Below are 23,088 nucleotides of genomic sequence, written 5' to 3' on the forward strand. Positions count from 1 at the left end.
GATATGAAAATGATCCCTGTCCTTTTGACATTTTAAAATATTCTTGTATTGATTTTTGGAGGCTCCAGCATTCTTTACTACTACTTTACTATGCTGGCTTGATCTGATCAATATCTGATTTATCAAGCTTATTTAGGAGTGGGCAGATCTAATTAAAATTACTACACTATCATTGTGGAATAGTAACTTATTTCAGAACTTAGATACTAATTTGATCTATAATAAGTCATCCATTTACACAGCTGTGTTTTATTAACCATTTTTACCTCTTCATTTTATTTTAAAATATACACATATTTTAAGAATAGAGAGGTCAGAAATTACATAAATTAGAACTAGTTAGTTGTAACATTTGAATTTTACACCTGTTTAATCTTCTGAATGTCTTGCCTATCCTGTTGAGGGGTCTTCTGCTGTTAAGCTTATATTGACTGCATGTTATTTGTATGAAAGACTGCCACCTTTTTGTTTTTTCTAAGCAGATGGCCTTGTGTTTCAGGTTTCAGCACATTCATTTTAATGATTACAAGTTCATTTTAATGATCACAAAAATAGTGTGAGTTTAAGTCAGTGTTCATCAGTGATGACAGTCATGGTGATTTACATCCCATCTATTAAGCTTAAATATTAATATTCTTCTGCTGTTTCCTTAGAACCCCTCAATGGAATGAATTGCAGCCACCATTTAATGCAAACCATCCTCTGCTCCTCGCTGCAGATGCAGTACAGTATTATCAGTTCCTGCTTGCTGGCCGTAAGTAGTTTAGATTTTTTTTTTTCCTTTCGTATGGTCTATTCAGATTTCATCTTAAAATGCTAGCTTTTAAAGCAAACATTACCATTGGTCCATAGGCCATAGGCCTTAAAGAATAAGTCTGAGTCAAATAAGATATTTAATACGAATATAAACCGTAAGCCTTAGTATAATTATGTCTCTGACTGCTTATATTCTGTACCTGTGAAATATATTCCTATAATAAAAGTTAAGTTGATAGGGAATATCTGGAGGGCTCAAAAATTCAAACAAACACAAAAACAACTACCTGAAAATACTAGGATGTAATAAACAGTTTCATAAAGCTTGGAATCTGTTTCTAACATGAAAAAAAAAAAAACACCCAAGCCTAGTACAGTTAAAAGTGCAACTGTGAAAACTATGCCAGCAGGCTTTTCTTTTGGTAGAATTTTACTTGCAATAATGAGGTAAAGATTTCAACTATATTTGTTTGTTTGTTTACTTTTATGTTTAAACATTAGCATTTGTAGAGACTGAACCAAGTTAATTGACCTACATACAGCCTTTTAATATGGGAGGCATTTAAAGGCAATTTAGTATTTATTATCCAGTTTGTGTTTATAGAATTAAAAATTATTTACAATTATGATTCAGTTTTGTAGATATAGATGGAATTCTTAATTTGATGGCTCTGAGTAGTGCATGTTTTACAGAAAATTCTTAAAAATCAACATTGACATGTTTTTAATGAAACTTTGTTGTATTTAACACATTATCCTGCCTGGTATATTAGAAAGCATGAATTAAAATGGTTGTTGAATGATTTTATTTTATCTTTATAATGTGTTATGTATTATACTGGAAACAGAAATATTTTATAGACTTTGCTCTCAAGTTATGAGACTCCATAACTGTAATCAATATTTGGCAGTCTTGCTCTCTCATATAATTGTTGAACTCTCTGCTTTTTCTAGTGTATTTTTATTGAGTGCTTACTATGTGTGAGGCAGTTGTGATTTAAAGGTGAATAGTATATTGCTTCTCTCCTCAATGAATTCCGTAATTCAGGAGACAGATGTTTAATAAAAAAATAAAATGGGGTAGGTGTATCAGTGGAGGGTTATAAATTGAACTGTGAGAGCAATGACGTGTGTTGCCTACAGCATCACAGACGGGTGATATTTAAGTGGTTTTCAGATTGATTCAAGAAGCAGTGCATACAAAAGTTGTTCGTTTCTAGATTTTTTAAGCATATATTTAACTATCATATGAACTGGAAAAATACATGACATGAATATGATATGAAGTAAGAATCATGAGTACATTTTCCATTACCTCTCAAGGATCTAAACTAACTATCGTTGAATTAAGCATAGTTGACTCTTTCAGAGTTACTATTGTGTTTTGTGTTGTTATTTTGATAACTATTAAGTCTGTTTAACAGACGTGCAGTAACAAGTCTGAAATATTTACAAAACATACAGGGGAAAAGATATAGCTATATCTATCTCTTGTTTTTTGTTCCAGTGATTGACCTTATTGACATTACACTCTGCTTGATTTTAGCCGCCCTAAACACCTTTGTCTAATTCTCAGAACAACAAAAATCCTCAGTTGCGTAATTTAAGAACCACCACTGTTGGCAGTAGTAAGCCATCACCTGTTTTCAAGCATAGGAATGACACCATCAAAATTGTATTTTAGAAAGATCATTCTGGGCTGGATGCAGTGGCTCACATCTGTAATTCCAGCACTTTGAGAGGCTGAAGCGGGCGGATCACTTGAGGTCAGGAGTTCGAGACCAGCCTGGCCATCATGATGAAACCCCATCTCTACTAAAAATACAAAAAATTAGCCAGACATGGTGGTGCATGCCTGTAATCCCAGCTACCTGGGAGGCTGAGGCAGGAGAATGACTTGAACCTGGGAGGCAGAGGTTGCAGTGAGCCGAGATCGCGCCATTGCACTGCAGCCTGGGCGACCGAGCAAGACTCCATCTCAAAAAAAAAAAAAAAAAAAAAAAATCATTCTGGCAGCGTTGCAGCGGGAAATTCAGAGGAAGGCAGTGGAGGCTAGGTGATCCTAGAGCAAGATGAGACCTTAAATTAATGCTGTATTAAAGAGAAGACAGGACAGACCTGTGAGATGTTTAAGAATTGGCATAGAAAGGAATTAGGGGCTGGGCACAGTGGCTCACACCTGTAATCCTAGCACTTTGGGAGGCCAAGGCAGGCAGATCGCCTGAGCTCAGGAGTTCGAGACCAGCCTGGGCAACATGGTGAAACCCCATCTCTCTACTAAAACACACAAAAAAGTCACCCAGGAGTGGTGGCATGCACCTGTAGTCCCAGCTACTCAGGAGGCTGAAGCAGGAGAATTGCTTGAACCTGGGAGGTGAAGGTTGGAGTGAGCCGAGATGGTGTCACTGCACTCCAGCCTGGGTGACAAAGTGAAACTCTGTCTCAAAAAAGAGAGAGACAATTTGAAACTAAGTAGTTACTAATAATTCTGTGGTTTCTAATATGGAATACAGCAGGTCCTTGAATAATGTCATTTTGTTTAACATCAATTCTTTATAAGACTGATGAGAAAAAATAATCGCTCCCTGCCAGGGGCCATTGCCTGTATGGAGTTTTCATGTTCTCCCCATGTCTGCATGGGTTTTCAGTGGGTACACAGGTGTTCTCCCTGATACTAAAGGTATGCATGTTAGGTTAATTGGCATGGCTAAATTGTGTCCCAGGCTGAGTAAATATGGGCCTGTGTGTGAGAGAGTGCCCTGCAATCGAATGGTGTCCTGTCTAGGGTTAGGTCCTGCCTTGCACCCTGAGCTGCCACGATACAGACTCTGTCCACCCACAACTGTGAATGAGTGAATACAAATTATTGTAAAATAAAATTTCTTAAAATATATGGTAAATCACACAAATGCACAACAATAAATGATGCTATATGAAAGTGCTCAGCAAGCCCAGCATATTGGTTACTTTTTGTTTTTTAACTTCTTGGTAGTAGAAGGTGCCCATTAAAATTTTCGCTTTGCAAACATTTATTCCTTGATGTAACTCACCAGCACTTCAAGCTTCACTACTCAGTGATTCACTAGAAAATGAGTAAATAATTTTATTACTTGTTGTCATTAATCTTTCTTAAATGTATATGTAGCTCACATTTATTTTGATGTTTAATATTAAAGCGTTTGGGGTCTTTATTCAGCAGTTTACTGATGTTTTTGACCAGAAAAAAAATATGCCTTAAGAGGCCGGGCGCGGTGGCTCACGCCTGTAATCCTGGCACTTTGGGAGGCCGAGACGAGCAGATCACGAGGTCAGGAGATCAAGACCGTCCTGGCTAACGCGGTGAAACCCCGTCTCTACTAAAAATACAAAAAATTAGCCGGGCGTGGTGGCGGGCACTTGTAGTCCCAGCTACTCGGGAGGCTGAGGCAGGAGAATGGCGTGAACCCGGGAGGCGGAGCTTGCAGTGAGCCGTACCACTGTGCTCCAGCCTGGGCAACAGAGCGAGACTCTGTCTCAAATATATATATATATAAAAGAACTTAACTCTTGTTTATATGAATTAGTCAGTGGTAAAATTGGTTTTGTAATACATCATTTTGCTTAAAGTCACAGTTTCCATGAACTTATCAATGATGTTAAATGAGGACTTATTGTATAATGCATTGCATTTTAGACCTTTTGAGTTCCAGATGGACTAATATTGGGATAAAGATGAAAAGACCTGGGTTCTAGTTCTAAATCCAGCAATAACTTGATAAATGTAGATATCAATTATTATACTTGCTCTTATAGAGGGATTATGATGATCAATGAAGTGATGCTAAAGTCCTTTTTTGTTTTTTTTTTTTGAGATAGAGTCTTGCTCTGTCACCAGGCTGGAGTGCAGTGGCACGATCTTAGCTCAATGCAACCTCTGCCCAACAGGTTCAAGTGATTCCCCTGCCTCAGCCTCCCAAGTGGCTGGGATTACAGGCACGTGCCACCATGCCCAACTAATTTTTTTGTGTTTTAGTAGAGACGGAGTTTCACCATGTTGGCCAAGATGGTCTTGATCTCCTGACCTTGTGATCCACCCGCCTCGGCCTCCCAAAGTGCTGGGATTATAGACGTGAGCCACTGTACCCAGCATAAAGTCCTTTTTAAAACTGTAAAATAGTTTATACATTTAAGCATTTTTATAAGCTTTTGTTTCTTATCTCAGAAGAATATATTTTCAAATGATAGACTTCTGGGACTTTTGGTACAATTTAAAAGCCTTTTTTGTAGTCAGTGTTTACAGTGGAATACCTGGCCTGGGCATGGCGGCTCATGCTTGTAATCCCAGTACTTTGGGAGGCCAAGGTGGGAGGATTGTTTGAGACCAGAAGTTCAAGACCATCCTGGGAAACATAGAGAGACCCTGTCTCTACAAAAAAATTTTAAAAATTAGCTGAGCATGGTGATACACACCTGTAGTCCCCGTTGCTCAGCAGGCTGAGGTGGGAGGATTGCTTGAGCCCAGGAATTTGAGGTTACAGTGGGCTGTGATTACACCACAGCACACTAGCCTGAGTGACAGAACAAGATTCTGTCTCTTAAGAAAAAAAAAGACCAGGCTCAGTGGCTCACGCCTATAATCCCAGCACTTTGGGAGGCCGAGGTGGGAGGATTACTTGAGGCCAGGAATTTGAGACCAACCTGGCCAACATGAGGAAGCCCCATCTCTACTAAAAATACAAAAATTAGCCAGGTGTAATGGCACGCACCTGCAATTCCAGCTACTTGGAAGGCTGAGGCAGGAGAATCACTTGAACCCAGGAAATGGAGGTTGCAATGAGCCAAGATGACACTACTGCACTCCTGCCTGGGCAACAGAGTGAGTGAGACTTCATCTCAAAAAAAAAAAAAAATATATATATATATATATATATATTAAAAGCAATACTGGCGCCAGTTTCAAGAGAATGTCCACCCATCTGTTGCACCCTTTCTGCAAGTTAGAGCCAGTAAAAGCGGACTTTATTACTCTCGCTTTCTCCCAGATTTCCCTTACTGAAGCCATTTGGAAGGATATTATACCTTTTAAAACACAAGTATATTATACCTGATGCCAGAAAGTTTTTTGTGTTTCTTAACTATATTGGAAATTACCTCTTATTTCCCAACTTGAAGACTTTAATAAATGTTGTTCTCAAAGAATTTTCAAATATAGTCATTCCTTGGTGTCATGGAAAATTGGTTCCAGAACCTCCCTCAGATAACAAAATCCACAGATGCTCAAGTCCCTGATGCTGGTATTATTATTTGCGTGTGACCCACGCACATCCCCCTGTATGCTTCAAGTCATCTTTAGATTACTTATAATACCCAGTACAATATAAGTGCTATATAAATAGTTGTTACACTGTATTGTTTGGGAATCATGACAAGAAAAAAGTCTAGACATGTTCAGTACAGACGCAACCATCCTTTTTTTTTTCACAGAATAGTTTCAACCTGTGGTTGGTTGAACCCATAGATGGGGAACCAAGGATACGGAAGGCTGACTGTATACTTTTTAGTAAACGCTAATACAAACTTCACGAATGTTGTAAGCTTTTTTTTGTGTGTGTGTGTGTGTTTGGATCTGTGAATCAAGTGAAGCAGACTTGTACAAACTCCGGAAATTATAATAATAGTAGACAAAGAATGATGTAAATGGGAAAGGGACTTTGTCTCAGTGAGAAGAGAGTAGGAGAGCAGGATGTTTAGCAAGGAATCTCCACTCCCCTCCCAGCCCGGTAATCATAATAAATACACTGCTGGTTAATAAACAAAGTTCTGTATATGTGGCAAAAAGGGTGGCTTGTGGTGGAAGGAAAGGGGAACCAGCCCCAAACACTAAACACTTCTTATGTAACCTTAATATAAAGTAGGTAAAAACTCCAAAATCTGTATTCTTAAATTATAGTAACATTTCCTACCTCTGTAAATTGAATGGAATGACCAAAATTAATGAATTTTTATTTTTATTGAAGAGTTTTGCTGTATCACAAATTGATACCCCAAATTGAGGAATTTTGATGCATTGTAAACTAGATCATACTAGAGTGCTCCATACAGAGGTCACTGTAAAGGCACAGATGACTTCTCTGTTATTAGGTGGAACCATATGAAACTGGCATTTTTAATAAGTTTTTTAAAAGGCTGATATTTCTGCAGTTTCATAGATTAATTTATATACGCCAACTAAATATATAGATGGTAATCTAATCTTTCTGTTTAACTCAGTAAAGGTAAAAGTCAATTTATAATCCAAAAGATGTTTTGCCTTGGTCGAGGAAATTTTGAGAACAGTTTATAAAAGGATGACAGCAGAGGACATTAGTGATTTCTGTGTTAGCACTGTATTTACTTCCTTTAAAATAAAAATTACATACTATATTGCCTTCTAACACAGGCATTATATTTCAGTGTGTTCCTTTGCCAAAAACAAAGATAAACCACAGAACGTATCAGTAAATACCACCCAGCTTTGAATATGATCCCAAAATAGACAGTAACTTTTTCTTCAGTCTGCTGTAGCGTTTCCAATTTGTAAATTAAAAACAGCTTACTGAGTTGCCTTAGGAAAGCCTCGTTTAAGGGAAAAATAATGTTTCCTCCTTTCTTTCAGGTAATTTGGCAGCAACAGTGCTTTTAAGTTGCTGACATTAGCTTTGTGGCAGATTGGGTTTCAGAGTTTGGACTTCTTTCTAAATCAGCCTGTGAGTGTGTGAAAAGTTCCTCTATAAACTTACTGAGTTTTATTTGTAATAGAAATATACATTCATTCAACAGAAATATAGCTTTGATAGACAATAGAAAGGTGACTGGGGTCCACAGTACTTCCCTGTGTGTTATTGGGTGTATACTTGGTTCCTTCTAACTTTAAAAGGAATATGAGAAAGATGGAGAGAATATTTTATATGTTTCAATTTGACCTCAAATTTTGGGGAGATTTAGTGTTCTCTTAGTTTCATTGACCATTTCTTGAGGTTCCAGTTGAGTAGTAGCTTCCCAACAAGATGGACTAACAGGGGTCAGACTTACTTTCCTGCATGGAACAACAACAGAAATCATCTATGAAACAATTGTTTTCAAGTCATCTGAGATTAGGGAATGAAGGACAGTGATCCCTGAGAGATGGGAAACAAATGAGACAAGCCCTGCACTTGCCTCAGTTTATTGTCTTTGGAGTATCTAGGCTGTGCCACAGTGAGGGAGAAAGCAGGTGAAACCCAGGGGACTCCCTGAGTTGAGGAGACAGAGCTGAGAGTCCAGTCAGACCAAAGAAGAGCGGGTGTCGGCAAATTACCATGTGCTCTTATTGTAAATAAAGTTTTATTGGAACATAGCCACCCCGTTTCATTTTTATCTTGTCTGTGGCCACTTTTAAGCTATACCAAGTAATAGTAACTGAGACCATATGACCCACAAAGCCCAAAATATTTACTGTTTTCAAACCCTGACCTAGAATTTGTTAGACAGGATATCAGGGGAGATCTTCACAGAGAAAAAATGCTGAAGACTGCAGAGGGTCCTTTTCTAGTATTCAACAGAATACTGGTGCCTGTGAGGAAACTGCAGCCTAGAAAACAACCATCTGAGTGTCTTAGAGGACATGGTGGCCACACAGAGTCAGGACTAGTGACACTAACAGTTACTGTGTATTCCATATGTTCAAAAAGTTAAGTAGACCCCTAAATTACTTAGACCTAAATATAAAAATCTTGTAGATGTGAAAACCACAGTAGGAGAAAGCTTCATTGCATAATATTGAAGATTGATTATAAACTGCAAAAAAGTAATCCCAGCACTTTGGGATGCCAAAGTGGAAGGATCACTTGAGGCCAGGAGTTCAATACCAGCCTGGCAATAGAGTGAGACCGAGTCTCTACAGAAAAAAATTTGAAAAATTAGCCAGGTGTGGTGGTGCATGCCGTTAATCCCAGCTACTCAGGAGCTGAGGTGGGAACATTGCTTGAGGCCAGGAGATCAAGACTGCAGTGAACTGTGATTCTGTCACTACACTCCAGCCTGGACAACAGAGCAAGACCTTTTCTCAAAATAATAATAATAATAATAAAATTAATAAATAAATTGCAGAAGAAAAGATTAGTGAACTTGAAGATAGAGCAAGATAAACACACAAAAAAAAACACAAAGAAAATAATTTTAAAAGAGTATCACTGAACTGTGGGAAAAGATATACTAGTAAACAGAGTTTCTGAAGAAGGGTGATGGGACAGAAGAAATAATAGCCAAAATATTTCCAAATTTGAGGTGAACCATAAAAATGCAGATGGAAAAAGATCAGTAAATCCCAAGTACAGGACACCTTAAGAAAGGCATAACTAAGTGTATTATAATCAGTTTGCTCAACATCATTGACAAAGAGAAAAAAATCTTAAAAGCAGCCAGAGGAAAAGATATGTTACACACCAAGGAGCAAAGATAAGCAGAATTTTTTTTTTTTTTTTTTTTGAGATGGAGTTTCACTCTTGTTGCCCAGGCTGGAGTCCAATGGCATGATCTCCGCTCACTGCAACCTCCATCTCCTGGGTTCAAACGATTCTCCTGCCTCAGCCTCCCAAATAGCTGGGACTACAGGAATGCGCCACCACGCCTGGCTAATTGTTTGTATTTTTAGTAGGGATGAGGTTTCTCCATGTTGGTCAGGCTGGTCTCAAACTCCCGACCTCAGGTGATCACCTACCTCAGCCTCGCAAAATGTTAGGATTACAGACGTGAGCCACTGTGCCCAGCCAGCAGTTATCTTTTAAGTATGGAAAGAAAATAACCATCAACCCAGAATTATATACTGCCTTTGCCCCTTAAATATCTGAAGATGAAGTCAAAATATTAAAAATTTTAGATACGTGAAAGCTCAAAGAAGTTTTCAGCTTCATATGAAATGTTAAAGGGAGTCCTTAAAGCAGAAGAAAACTACATCAGCACAAAAGGAATTAAGAGCACTGGGAATGGTGAAAAACATAGGTAAATGGATGAGATATTTTTCTAATTTGTAAAAACATAAATAATTAAAATTTAAAATATAGTTTACTTATTTTAAAATATTGACTGTTAACAGAAACAAAATGGCATATTCTTAATATATATGTGTGTGTACACACACATGTGTGTATATGTATGTGTGTACACAGTAGCATAAAGGCCAGGGGTTGAGAAATGGAACTATACTATTGTAAGATTTTTGTAACATATGTGAGTGGTATACTATTACCTGAAGGTAAACTGTGATAAGTTAAAGATGTACATAATGAACTCAAAAGCAACTACTAAAACAACAAAAACAAAATGTTGTATCTAATATGCCAACAGAGGAAATGAAATGGAAACAAGCAAGAGGATGTAATTCTAACCATATCAATACTCATTAGTTATACATGGCCATTCTAGTAAAAAATGAGATTGTCAAATTAGATTTAAAAAGGAAGTTCTAACTATATGCTACTTAAACACACTTTAAACGTGGAATTGCTACATTAATATCAGACTAAGTAGGACACTTCACTCAACAGCAGAATACACATTCTTTTCAAGTGTGCAGGGAACATTGACCAATATAGGGAATCTTCTCAGCTCTAAAACAAATCCTAATAAGTTTAAAAGGTTTCAAGTCCTGAGGCGGGCGGATCACGAGGTCAGGAGATCGAGACCATCCTGGCTAACACGGTGAAACCCCATCTCTACTAAAAATACAAAAATTAGCTGGTCGTGGTGTCGGGCGCCTGTAGTCCCAGCTACTCGGGAGACTGAGGCAGGAGAATGGCGTGAACCTGGGAGGCGGAGCTTGCAGTGAGCCAAGGTTGTGCCAGTGCACTCCAGCCTGGGCAATACAGCAAGACTCCATCTCAATTTAAAAAAAAAAAAAAAAAAAGGTTTCTAGTCGTACAACGTATATTCTCTGACCACAAGGGAGTTAAGTAAGAAATGAATTACAGAAAGATCTTTGGAAAGTACACAAATATTTGGAAACTAACACACTTTTAAATAATCCATGGTTCACAGAAGAAATCTAAAGGGAATTAAGAAATTATTTTTAACTGAATAGGGACATTGAAATCAGATATATTCATATCTTTGACAACTACGCAGTTTTTTTGAAAAAGTGGATTGAGCTATTAATACTTGGGACATGTTTGATGATCCCCAAGACAATCATTTTGAGTGAAGAAAAGCCCATCTCTGAAGTTTCCACACTGCATGATTTCAGTTATATAACATTCTCAAAATGACAAAATTAGAGAGATAGATAATAGATTAGTGGTGCCCAGGGCTTAGGAATGGGGTGGGAGAGAAGCGGGTGAATATACCTATATAGAATTATTACAAGGTTGATCTTTGTGGTGATAGGACAGTTCTGTATCTTGATTGTAGCGGAGGTTACACCAATTTACACATGCGATAAAATTGAATAGACCCTCACACACATAAAATGAGTATAAAACTATGTGTGTAAATTTCATTATATCTGAATAAAGTTTCTGGATTGTGTCAATGGTGATTTTCTGATTTTGCAACTGAGTGAAGGGTACACAGAGCATCACTGTACTATTTTGCAATTTTTTGTGAATCTTTAATCATTTCAAAATAAAAACTTGTTTTCTTTTTAATGGTGACAGGGTCTCACTCTGTCACTTGGAGTGGAGTGCAGTGTCTCAGCCATGGTTCACTGTGGCCTGCACTCCTGAATTTGAGTGATCCTCCTGCCTCAGCCTTCTGAGTACCAAGGACTACAGGCTCTCACCATCATGCTTGGCTAATTCAAAATAAAAACCTTAAAGAAAAATAGGAAATTTTGTGGGATGGCACTAAATCCATACTCAAGGGAAAAATTATAGGGCTAATGTTTATATTATAAAGGGAAAAGATCTGAAGTCAGTGACCTCAGCTTCCACATTAAGAAACTAGACAAAGTAGAGCAAATTAATGCAGAACAGAAAATATAGGAAAAAGGGAAAAAGATCAGAGTGTGAATCAGTGAAACAGAACACATACAAACAAAAGAGAAAAAGCTATGAAACTGTGCTGTACTTTTCTTCTGCTTGGGGTTTTTGGGATTCTTGGATCTGTAGGTTTATACTTTTCATCAAATTTGGAAATTTTTATACAATTATGTCTTCAAATATTTTTTCTTTCACTCTCTCTGTCACTTCCCCTTTTTTGGACTCCAGTTTTATGTTGACCACTTGATACTTTCCCAGCTCACTGAATCTTTGTTAAGATTTTCTTATTCTTATTTTCCTCTCTGTTTGGTTGTATATAGTTTTAAATTCTGTATCTATAAGTATATTAATTCCTTTTCTTTGTGTTAATTTCATTCAATGTATCTTACATTTCAGATATCATATTTTTTATCTCTTGAAGTTCCATTTGGATCTTCTTTGTATCTTTTATTTTCCTCTTCGTTATCTACATGTTTGACCATATGGAATATTACGGAACCATAGATAGCACGACATGTTAGAAGGCAGCAGATGAGAAATAAAAGCAAGTGATTAGAAGTAAAAGCAACTAGTACAGAATTTGGTGTCCTGGAAGTCATAAAACAATGCTTTAGAAATAGAAAACAGGATCATGAGTTGAATTAATAACTATAAAAAGTCTTACTGGAACCTGACTTTGAAGTAGTTGTGTTCCTTTGACAAAATCTTAGTTTTTATTATACTAAAGACAATTAAGTCTGTTGTGAGTTTCTTTCTTTTTTGAGATAGGGTTTCTCTCCCATTGCCCAGGCTGGAGTGCAGTGGCATGCTCTTGGCTCACTACAACCTCTGCCTCCCGAGTCAAGTGTTCCTCCTGCCTCAGCCTCCCAAGTAGCTGGGACTCCAGGTGTACGCCACCACGCCTGGATAATTTTTTTATTTTTAGTAGAGACAGAGTTTCACCATGTTGGCTAGGCTGGTCTTGAATTCCTGACCTCAAATGATCTGCCCGCCTTGGCCTCCTAAAGTGCTGGGATTCCAGGCGCGAGCCACCACGCCTGGCCTGTGGTGAGTTTCTTTTGAATAGCCGGGCTGTCTATTGATTTATAGGCTTTAAAAAGATATGATTGCTTTACTAATCTCTTGGACTTCACTTACATTTTTTTTTTTTTTTGGCATTTACACACAATAAAGTAGATAGGACTTAAAAGTAGTATTGAGCTTTAGAAGAGGAGTACTAAAATCAGAAGTCAGCAACATGATTAAGGTTAAATTCTAGGGATCTTGATTTCCAACCAAATTCTGTACTGTTGGCATACAAACCGCAACACTGAGACTAGAAAGAGCCAATATTTTTCATTCTAATATAAAGCCATGCATTTGGGTTTAGAATGAAGTTATTTTAAAATATTTTACTATCCTGTTGTTTCATGAGTTTTGAGTCCAATGCTGATATGTTTTGTGCATGTTGCTGTTATCAACTCCACTCCCTGCTGCCTATAAAAAGGACAACGATACAAAAAGTGAAAGAAATTATTGGTGTTTTCTACCATGGATATTGTCAGTGCCCTGGAAAAGCAATTAAATATGCAGCAGTTTTCTTATGAGCTGCTCCCTTTCAAATGTCACATTAGATTTAACCTAACATCCTGGATTGCATTGCTGTTGTGGTATGTGTACTGTTCATGGTGGAGGTACTCAACAATATTTCCTTGCATTGTCCATAATAAATATTTGCCCAAGACTGGGTAGGGGTGGAAGGGGAAGAAAGAAATGTTTTTCTCTTGTAGAGGAAACTTGTAATGTAGGACTTATTTAAAGAGTGTTTATAGTCCATTGTTGTCCATAGGGTGTGTCATACTGCTCTATCCAGGTTTGAAAATCTGGGATAGTTAAAATTTCACTTATGTATACTTAAACTTCTCAGTTGACATATCCTTCCATAGAGAAATGATTTCAGTGAAACGGTGTTTTTCTTTAAGAAACTAAACATTTGAGACATTTAGACCCTGAATTTAGCCACATGTATGTTTCATAACTTGCGTAATATTATGAAATAAACGTTTCTTGTTCAGTGAAAAGATGTCAAATAGTTAAATGAAAGTACCAGCAACAATCTGCAAACTTTATAAATGATGGACTTACAGTTTGTATTAGATTTCTCTTTTAGCCTTTGTGTTCATTGGTTACCTACTTCTCCATGTCTTCACATAGATCTTCAGACCTGTGGAATAGGGTTCATTGAGTTTTTCTGTCATTGCTGGTCTCAACATGTTTCAACATTAAAAGTTCTTTCCATTACAACCTAATGATCCATACCCTATTCTGAAGCGAATCTTGGCATTTTCTGTCATTTACTTCAGTATTTACCAGTTGGGAAAAAAAAGTGTGCATGTCATACCACCATCCTGTGATAATTCTTTTTTTGGCCAGGGAGAGACAGGGTCTCGCTCTGTTGCTCCCAGGCTGGAGTGCCGTGGCATGATCACAGATCACTGCAGCCTCAACCTCCCAGGCTCAGGCGATTCTCCTGCTTCAGCCTCCTAAGTAGCTGGGACTACAGGTGTGTGCCACCATACCTGGCTAATTTTTGTATTTTTGTAGAGATGGGGTTTTGCCATGTTTCCTAGACTGGTCTCAAACTCCTGGGCTCAAGGCCAGGGTCAATCCACCCACCTCGACCTCCCAAAGTGCTGGGACTACAGGCATGAGCCACCATACCCAGCCCTGTCATAATTGTTCTTAATATCAAAGTGAAACAAAAGGAATGTCTCTATACAGGGCTGCTTTTTACTTCTCAATGTTTTTATTTTACAAAATTCTATGTGATAGTGGTATCTCAATGTTCCTTCAGATTGTTATATGACTTGCTATTTTTCAGTAAGCATTTTTTCCACTGAAGCTAGTCATATTTTGCCCTGGATTGACAGATTTGACTGGGCTAGGACATTGATTCTGATAGATTAAAGAAAAAGCATCTGTTGGTCGTAAAGCCTGTAGGCTGTCAGAACTCTGCTCCTGATGTCATTTATGCTATCTCACTTAAGTTTAAGGTTCTTTACATGCAGATACTGATATCCCTGAATGTGCGTTTTGACGATTGGGTAGTGGGGATAGAGGATGCAGGATTTGGATATGTTTGCCCTCTTCTCCAAAAAATGAGAGGCTAGAATAGAATGGTCTGTCTCTGCTTACCTGTGGTAATGTAATGGGTTGATATTGGCAGGAGCTTGTGGGTTGATGTGGCATCACTTCCATCACTACGGTTAATTGCTAATAAACGACTGGGAATTTAGGAGGAATGCTACAACTGTCTGCTGTGTTAGTGGTAACAGGAATTCTGATGCCGTTTCAGGGTCACTATTTGTATTTGTCTATCAGAGTTAGAATACAGTTGTTTCTCTCAGTTTCAGCCTTCTCTATAGAATTTCTGTCAATTGTTTGACTCCATTAAGTGTGCAGAGGAAGTAAAAGCCTGAATGACCAATCCACCAGGGGCTGTGGATAGACCCTTTCTTTGTCCACACTCAGAGCACTGCATTAGTCTCATTATCCATTTATAATAAGTGACCTCTGCCCCCTGGGTCATTGAAAAATATTCAGTGTGCTTTTCTGACACATAGGGCACCTTTCTCAGCAGACATATGAAACAATGGGACGTCTGGTAGTCTGGAGAACTGGTATACATTGCAGGTTTTTAAATAAATACACAGCCTTGTGCCAAATTACTCTTCTAATTTTTTTTTCTCTGCTCTTACATGGCTTATAAATGGGCCAAGGGGATCCTAATGTCTGGAAAATAAATGTATTCCTTATCTCTTTTCTTTCTTATTCTTCTAGTTTAAAAATATTGCTGTGTTTTTCCATTTTATTTTCTAGAAATGATTTGCCTTCATCTCTGATTTTGCATTTCCTAATAGAGAACTATAGAAAGCCTTAGATATAGTGAATGGAGAGAGTCATCGTCTTTCGAAAATGTTTGCCAAATCTGCTCAGGATGACTCTGAAGGTTATCTGTGACATGCTCAAAACCTGTCTTCTTCTAGCCCTCTGTTCTGCCCAAACTGGTAGTGACCAGGTTGGAAAAGGATTTGACTCTTCCTTGGTCACTGCAGTCCAGATTTCTTTTGTGAACCACCTGCCAGAAAGTTCTGCGTATCTACTTGTTCTATCTCCAGCTCCCAGAGTATAGACAGACTTGGGAAGAGATGGAGATAGAATTTGATTAGCGGCTGAAATAAAGATGGAAAGTAAGAAAACTGTCATGTCCAGAGCTTTACATGGTGTCAACTGAAGGACAGCCTTCCACGAGTTGGAGTCTTGACCACCAGTGACGAACTGTGTGGCCTTAGCACAGTGCCCATGTTACATACAGTTAGAAGTCAGTAACTTACTTGAAATATGTTGGGACAGGAAAAATAAAAGACTGAGAACCACTTAGTTTGCAAGTCATATGAAGAAACGTTAAGAGGCAAATTAAAATTTTAACTTACACTTTATTTTAATTAAAGTGTTTAAAACAAATTTGTAAAGTATAAAAATTCTTTTATAGAGTATTTTTTAAAGTTTAAGACGCAGGGTTTGTATTAACAAAGCCCTATTCCCCTTAGAACTTACTGATGTTGTATTTATTGTTATATATACTGGCTTGTTTATTTTATTAAAAATACATGGGCTACACAGATATTTGAAGAAACTCAGTTTAGTACAGTGAATTAGCTGCCACCCTGTCCAGGAGACCCAGGGGTTTTATTATAACGAAATGGTTTTCCTGTTAGCTGATGTACTTCTGCGTGCTCTCAGATATTGGGACACAGAGGTGTTATCTCCATAAGAATACCCATTGCATCCATGCACAGATTTTTTTCTCTCCAGTTATGGAAAACCTCATAGTTGTTAGAACTCTCTCCATGACAAGAATTAATATATTAACTGGATTATGGCACTGTTTGACAAATTGCTTACTAAATACATCAAAATTGATTGGACCTTCTTTATTTGAATTGACAAATGACTGCATTAGGAGAAGGAGGGAAATCCATTAATTACAGCTGCTCTTGACCATAGGAAATGTAATCATATAAATATGGATTTTGTTAAAACAAGAATGTCTTCTTTATGGTAGTGTTGTTTATATGTATATCTACATCTCTTTGCCATTGATAGAAGGCATGTGCTTACCTACCATCTTTTAAATAATAAAAAATTGATTTCTGTGGTGTTGAAAAGTGTGTTCTACCCTCTCCTGACTAGATAATAATTTTTTAAATATTCCAGAAAATATCAGGGAAACCCTGTAGCTCAGCCTTTCTGCTCAGTTTTCAATTGCACCTCTGTTTGTCCATCTTGTACTTCTATGTTCATTGATTTCCCAGATAACCTTACAGATTTGTGACTGCTCCAGTGTAAGTTTATATATGACAGGGCTTTTACTTAGGAAACAGGAAATCCAGACACTGATGGTTTTGACTTCCTTCACATTGTTACCTTGAGTGAGTCATTGCCTTCTACGCCTCAGGTTTCTCATCTTTATAATTAAGGGTGTGAAAATCTTTTTCAACTTTCAGATTTGGGGAGATCCCTGCCCTAGAATCTCATAACTTGTCCAGAAACTCATGAAAATTCAGACCCAAGACATGTTAAAACAGAAGGAAACAAGCAGCTAGGATACCCGAAGTCAAGGTCTTTGTCTTGTTACTTTTTTTTTTTTTTTTTCACATTTTGTGTAGCGACAGGATTTTCTAATAGTTTGCAAATAATTCCTGGTTATAAAATAGTAGAAACAAAGCAGCCTGTGCTATTCTTTATGGAAAATGTGTGTTTCATAAACATTTTTAAGCAATCTTTTTGAATTATTCCTTATTTCTAGGAATACCTAGAAATCCGTTCTTTCTCCAAATTAATGTATATAATTTTAGTTTTTCTATATGCTTTAATACTTTGTTTTAAATTATAGTCTTGTGTCTTTAGCGTAGCTGCTTTTTTTATATTGAAGCCTCTTTCAGCTGCTGATTATGAAGCTAACATATTTAATATTGTTTTTGTTTCTGGAGTTCTGACTGTTCCATTTATCAAAAGTTTTAATTTTGCTTTGATAGTGTATAAGCTCTTATCATTACTGAGTTTCTCTTTCTTTGAAAACATTTTTCTCTCTTGATTTTTCTTACTGAAGGTAACCAACCCAGTAACCGAGGCATAAGGGAGGTGGGTGAGTGCCACAGATTGTCTCTCTGCAGCTTCAGTCTCTTCTTCCCCTTATTGTTGTCATAGGACAGGAGACTTTTGGCCGTGTGAGTCTGTGGAACTTGGCAGAGAGACCAGAAACACTGTATTGCCTTCATTGCCTTTATACCATCAGTTTCTTGTCTTTTGTACTGTGCTTTCTTCGTATTTTATGACTTCGTGAAGAACATCTGTAACCACCCTATATGATGTGAAATCTGGTCAAAGCTGAGATTTGGGGATTTTTTTGAGGATCATGTTTTTTTCTTTTCTTGGTCACTTGGCTGACTTCTGTGCTCTTTTCTAGATGCTAGCACATCATCCGTGGTTGCATCATGTATACCTTTAAATATGAAACCAACAAACCAGTATTTTCTAAGATGAAATATTTTAATCAGAGGTATTATGGTGTATGTAAAGTAGCACTTTGATTGTTTCTCTCACTGCATGTGAAGCTTCCTTCGATGTCTGTAACCTCTGTTGTGACTTCTGGTTAAAGTAATTTTTCCACATTGTTTGATCACAGTATAGGTATCTCTGATCAGGATACATAGATGTTTATTATGATTATAGAAAAGATTATGTTAAGTTAAGCAGACATTGAATAGACAGACAACAGACTCTCAATCAATGATATAATTGATGTTTGGGGATAAAAATCTCTTACATGTTTTATATTGTAAATGTAATTTAAAATAATGAACTTAGTAGGTAATGAAGTGATAAATTGAGGTGAGGTGATTTTGCTTAAGGTGAAGAATGTGATCTTTAGAGTCTGCAGTCCTGAATTTGAACTCTATCTCTGCTACTTGCTTGCTCTCTGGACAACTTTAGGCAGATAACCTCCCCGAACTTTTTTCTCTCCGTCTTTTTTTTTTTTTTTTTTTTTTGAGGCAGAGTCTCGCTCTGTCGCCCAGGCTAGACTGCAGTGGCATGATGTCGGCTCATTGCAAGCTCTGCCTCCCGGGTTCACACCATTCTCCTGCCTCAGCTTCCTGAGTAGCTGGGACTACAGGCGCCCGCCACCACGCCCAGCTAATTTTTTGTATTTTTAGTAGAGATGGAGTTTCACCGTGTTAGTCAGGATGGTCTCAATCTCCTGACCTCGTGATCTGCCCGTCCCGGCCTCCCAAAGTGCTGGGATTACAGGCGTGAGCCACCGCGCCCAGCCTCTCCCTGTCTTTAAAATGGGTGTTAATAATACCTACCTTACAGGATCATTGTTAGATAATATGAGATAATTGATCCAAAAAACCTTACCCAATAGCTTGGATAGAAGAAAGAAACTCACTAACAATAGCTGGCGGTTGTAACTAGTTGTGTGAGAATGAATATCCTTCTTCTCCCGTGAGGTCTTTCTTGCTTCTCGTGATTCCACCTACTTTATGACAGAGACCTCCAGGTGGCACAGGTGAACATACTTTGTTGTAAAGAGAAAGCATTTGTATTATATCTCCTCTGATCTTCAGTGGTCAGCTGGACAAGTATGGCTCTGATATTGGGTGCATTTTCGAAGCTATATAAAAAATTTTACTGGCTGGGCATGGTGGCTCATGCCAGTAATCCCAGCACTTTGGGAAGCCGAGGTGGGCAGATCACTTGAGTCCAGGACTTCTAGACCAGCCTGGCCAACATAGTGAAACCCCGTCTCTACTAAAAACACAAAAATGCACACCTGTAGTCCCAGTTACTTGAGAAGGCTGAGGCAGGAGAATCTCTTGAACCTGGGAGGTGGAGGTTGTAGTGAGCCGAGATCATGCCACTGCACTCCAGCCTGGGTAACAGAGCAAGACTCTATCTCAAAAAAAAAAAAAAAGATTAAAAATTAAAGAAAGAATGCTTATTCAGCAATTCTAATTTATTAATGCAAATTGAAGTTTTCTATTAGACCTGTTTTCTTTGAGCATCTTCCTTCCCTTAGTAATTTATAGAGAGTGAGATTTTTCTTGGCATCCTGTATATCTTGAAAGGCTGTACTCTGGAAGTTCCTTTTGACAGTTGTGTTAAGACCCTGACACTTTTCCCTAAAAAGGTTAGACTCTTAATATTAAAACTTTTGAAATGCTGGCAAAATATTTGATTTTCTGAGATTATCATTGCAATCAGTGTTCACTATTGCAGTGATTGAGGAGGATAAGAGGGACTTTTATTTTTTATTCCATGTTCTTTGAAGTTTGCAATTAGCATATGTTCATGTAATATTAGTAGTCCATTTTCCAAAAAAAAAAATATTTAGGAAGGAAGGAAAAAATGAATGGGAAAGAGAGAAAGTGAAAATGAAAGAAAGAAGGGAATGAGGAAGGAAGAAAATGCAGGGGAAAAGGACTACCTCACTTTGTTATACAAGATGAAAATAAAATGGTATACAGTAATGAAAGTAAACCAGACCTAAATTTTTGTTTTATTATTTTTTCTTTTTCTTTTTATTTTTTTTGAGACAGAGTCTTGCTCTGTTGCCCAGGCTGGAGTGCAGTGGCTCTATCTCGGCTCACTGCAAGCTCTGCCTCCCAGGTTCACGCCGTTCTCCTGCCTCAGCCTCCTGACTAGCTGGGACTACAGACACCCGCCACCACGCCTGGCTAATTTTTTGTTGTTGTTGTTTTTGGTAGAGACGGGGTTTCACCGTGTTAGCCAGGATGGTCTCAATCTCTTGACTTAGTGATCCGCCTGCCTTGGCCTCCCAAAAGTGCTGGGATTACAGGCGTGAACCACCACACCTGGCCACCAGACCTAAATGTATTAACATGGATGACCCATATAGTGTTATGTGAAAAAGTTTACTATGATTTTTTAAATTGTCACTCACTGAATGATCCTGAATGCTTCATGTATTCCATACCCTAGCCAAGAAGAGTCAAGATGACTGTCAGTCTGCAGGTCAAGAAATGGTTGTTCAATCTTTTGAAACATTCATAAAATAGTTTTTTAAAAAATTATTAGAGAAACGTTAGACGTATATAGTACACAGTTAGTTGTATAAGGAATCTACCAATTACCAAGTTTCAACAATTTACAACATTCTGCCATAAAGTATCCTAAGAAAGACTTTTTAAAGATCACAACTCTCCAGCATTACATAAAACGAGTGAGGCAGGGTGGTGATTTGTGGAGATCTCTGTTTAGTAGTGTGATGTTGTGGAGCAGAAGAGGAAGATCAAGCCTGGAAAATGCTCTCACTTTTGGAAAGTTAAAGAAAACCCTGCATGGCCGGGCGCGGTGGCTCACGCCTGTAATCCCAGCACTTTGGGAGGCCGAGGCGGGCGGATCACAAGGTCAGGAGATCGAGACCACGGTGAAACCCCGTCTCTATTAAAAATACAAAAAATTATCCGGGAGCGGTGGCGGGCGCCTGTAGTCCCAGCTACTCGGGAGGCTGAGGCAGGAGAATGGCGTGAACCCGGGAGGCGGAGCTTGCAGTGAGCCGAGATTGCGCCGCTGCACTCTAGCCTGGGGCACAGAGCGAGACTCTGTCTCAAAAAAAAAAAAAAAAAAAAAAAAAAAAAAAAGAAAACCCTGCAGTAGTTGTGGGCTTGTGTTCTCTATCTCATGCTTTCCCCTGTCCTCTCGGTTTTGAGAATTTTCTGATTAATTTAGAGATAAAATATGGAAAACATCATGAATGCTTAATGATCATTTAAAAAGATTTTAGATTATGTTCCTAACTATAGGGTGAAAATGTTTGGTGCCTTCCAGGTCTAAAAGCTTTTATCTCTCCATGCCAAGACAACTTTGCCTCTTTTGCTTAGGCAAGAGAAAATCTGTATGTAATTCTTCTTGCTGCATAATGATATGGATCTTTGTAGTATGTAACTAAATAATAAATAAATGAGACATGAAAGAAACTGCATTAACTCTTTGCAAAAAAATTATTTTTGCCATTTTTACGTTTACAAGCATCACCCCCCAACCCCACCTGCTTTTTTTGTTTGTCAGGGCTTAGTGTAGATGCTAGACCAAATACTACATTAGAGTCTTTGCTCTTCAACTATGCCATTGTAGATGGAATCAAGAACAGTAAGCTTTCAATCACTGACCTATTGCCTATATGTACCAATTGGTACATCGATTACTACACACAATTTAATGACCAAAAATAATGATTATTTACCTTTACAACATCAATTTACAGTAGGTTCCATATATGCTGTACTCATCCTAGTATCTTATAGAGTATATTTTAGTGTGTTCCTTGAATTTGGAATGGAGAATTGATTATTCCTGAAAGAAATGCATCTAACATTCAGGTTTGGCTGTGAGAATACAGTTGCTACTGTTGAAGCAATACAACTCATAATTCTACGCAGAATTTAGCTTAGGATGCTTTCAGCAAATAATCAGTGTTCTGAACAAAAAAACAACATGTTTGAGCAGTTGATAAAGCTGGTCCTATGTTTGATATTTGTATGTGTAAATACAGAGATAATGATAAACGGATATGGAGACATTATGCATAAGCAAGTTAGAAGTAGCACACCCCCTTTAAAAAGTTACTGAACCTAAAAATAGGAAGAAAAACACATGGCCCACTATGCAATAAGGTCAACTTTTATTTTGTTTATCATTTTCCAATTTCTGTTGATATATATCTGATTTGCTTGTTTGCATATATTGACTATGGTGTACTGCACTATCAATTGTATTGTTCTTATTCCACAACTTTTAATTAAATATGAATTTTTATACAACTACATGATATACACAGTTTAAAAGGTAACAAGAAATATCCAGTGGAAAATAAATCCTCCGTATACCCCCGTCAACCTCATCGCCTCCCAGGAGGCACTTACTATTAGTAATGTATTGTATTCTCTACTCCTGTAAAGGTGAACTTTAATAAGAATGCTTTTATTATTACATCTGAGTCTGGCCACATTATATAACCCGTGATAAGACAACAGTTGTTATTCATAAGCTGTAAGCAAAGTATTATATAGTTATGATACAATTGTTTAAAATAGTGTGGACTGACTTTTCCAGCTATCCTACTGTTGGTGATTTAACGTACACATAGTGCAGCTGTACTGTCAAATGAGTTGCACTGATATGAATTCTAGTAGAACACATGAAGTATTGTGTGTGTCTTTCCAGGTAAATATGAGGGGACTTCAAAAAGTTTGTGGAAAAAGGGAATTAGAAGATAAAAATTAAAAATATAAACTTT

The 23,088-nt window shown here is 37.7% G+C and overlaps 1 protein-coding gene across 4 annotated transcripts in view; it reads left to right on the forward strand.

Annotated features, from left to right (window-relative positions):
• BCAS3 (breast carcinoma amplified sequence 3) overlaps nt 1-23,088 on the forward strand; it is a 764,111-nt gene that overhangs the window by 368,912 nt on the left and 372,111 nt on the right. For all 4 annotated transcript variants that reach the window (XM_011979152.1, XM_011979154.1, XM_011979151.1 and 1 more), the window contains one exon: nt 654-754. In XM_011979152.1, the coding sequence (XP_011834542.1) occupies nt 654-754 (101 nt within the window). The remainder of the gene's footprint in view (nt 1-653; nt 755-23,088) is intronic.

Source organism: Mandrillus leucophaeus, unplaced genomic scaffold, assembly GCF_000951045.1.
Source record: "Mandrillus leucophaeus isolate KB7577 unplaced genomic scaffold, Mleu.le_1.0 Scaffold20, whole genome shotgun sequence".
Classification (NCBI taxonomy): domain Eukaryota; kingdom Metazoa; phylum Chordata; class Mammalia; order Primates; family Cercopithecidae; genus Mandrillus; species Mandrillus leucophaeus.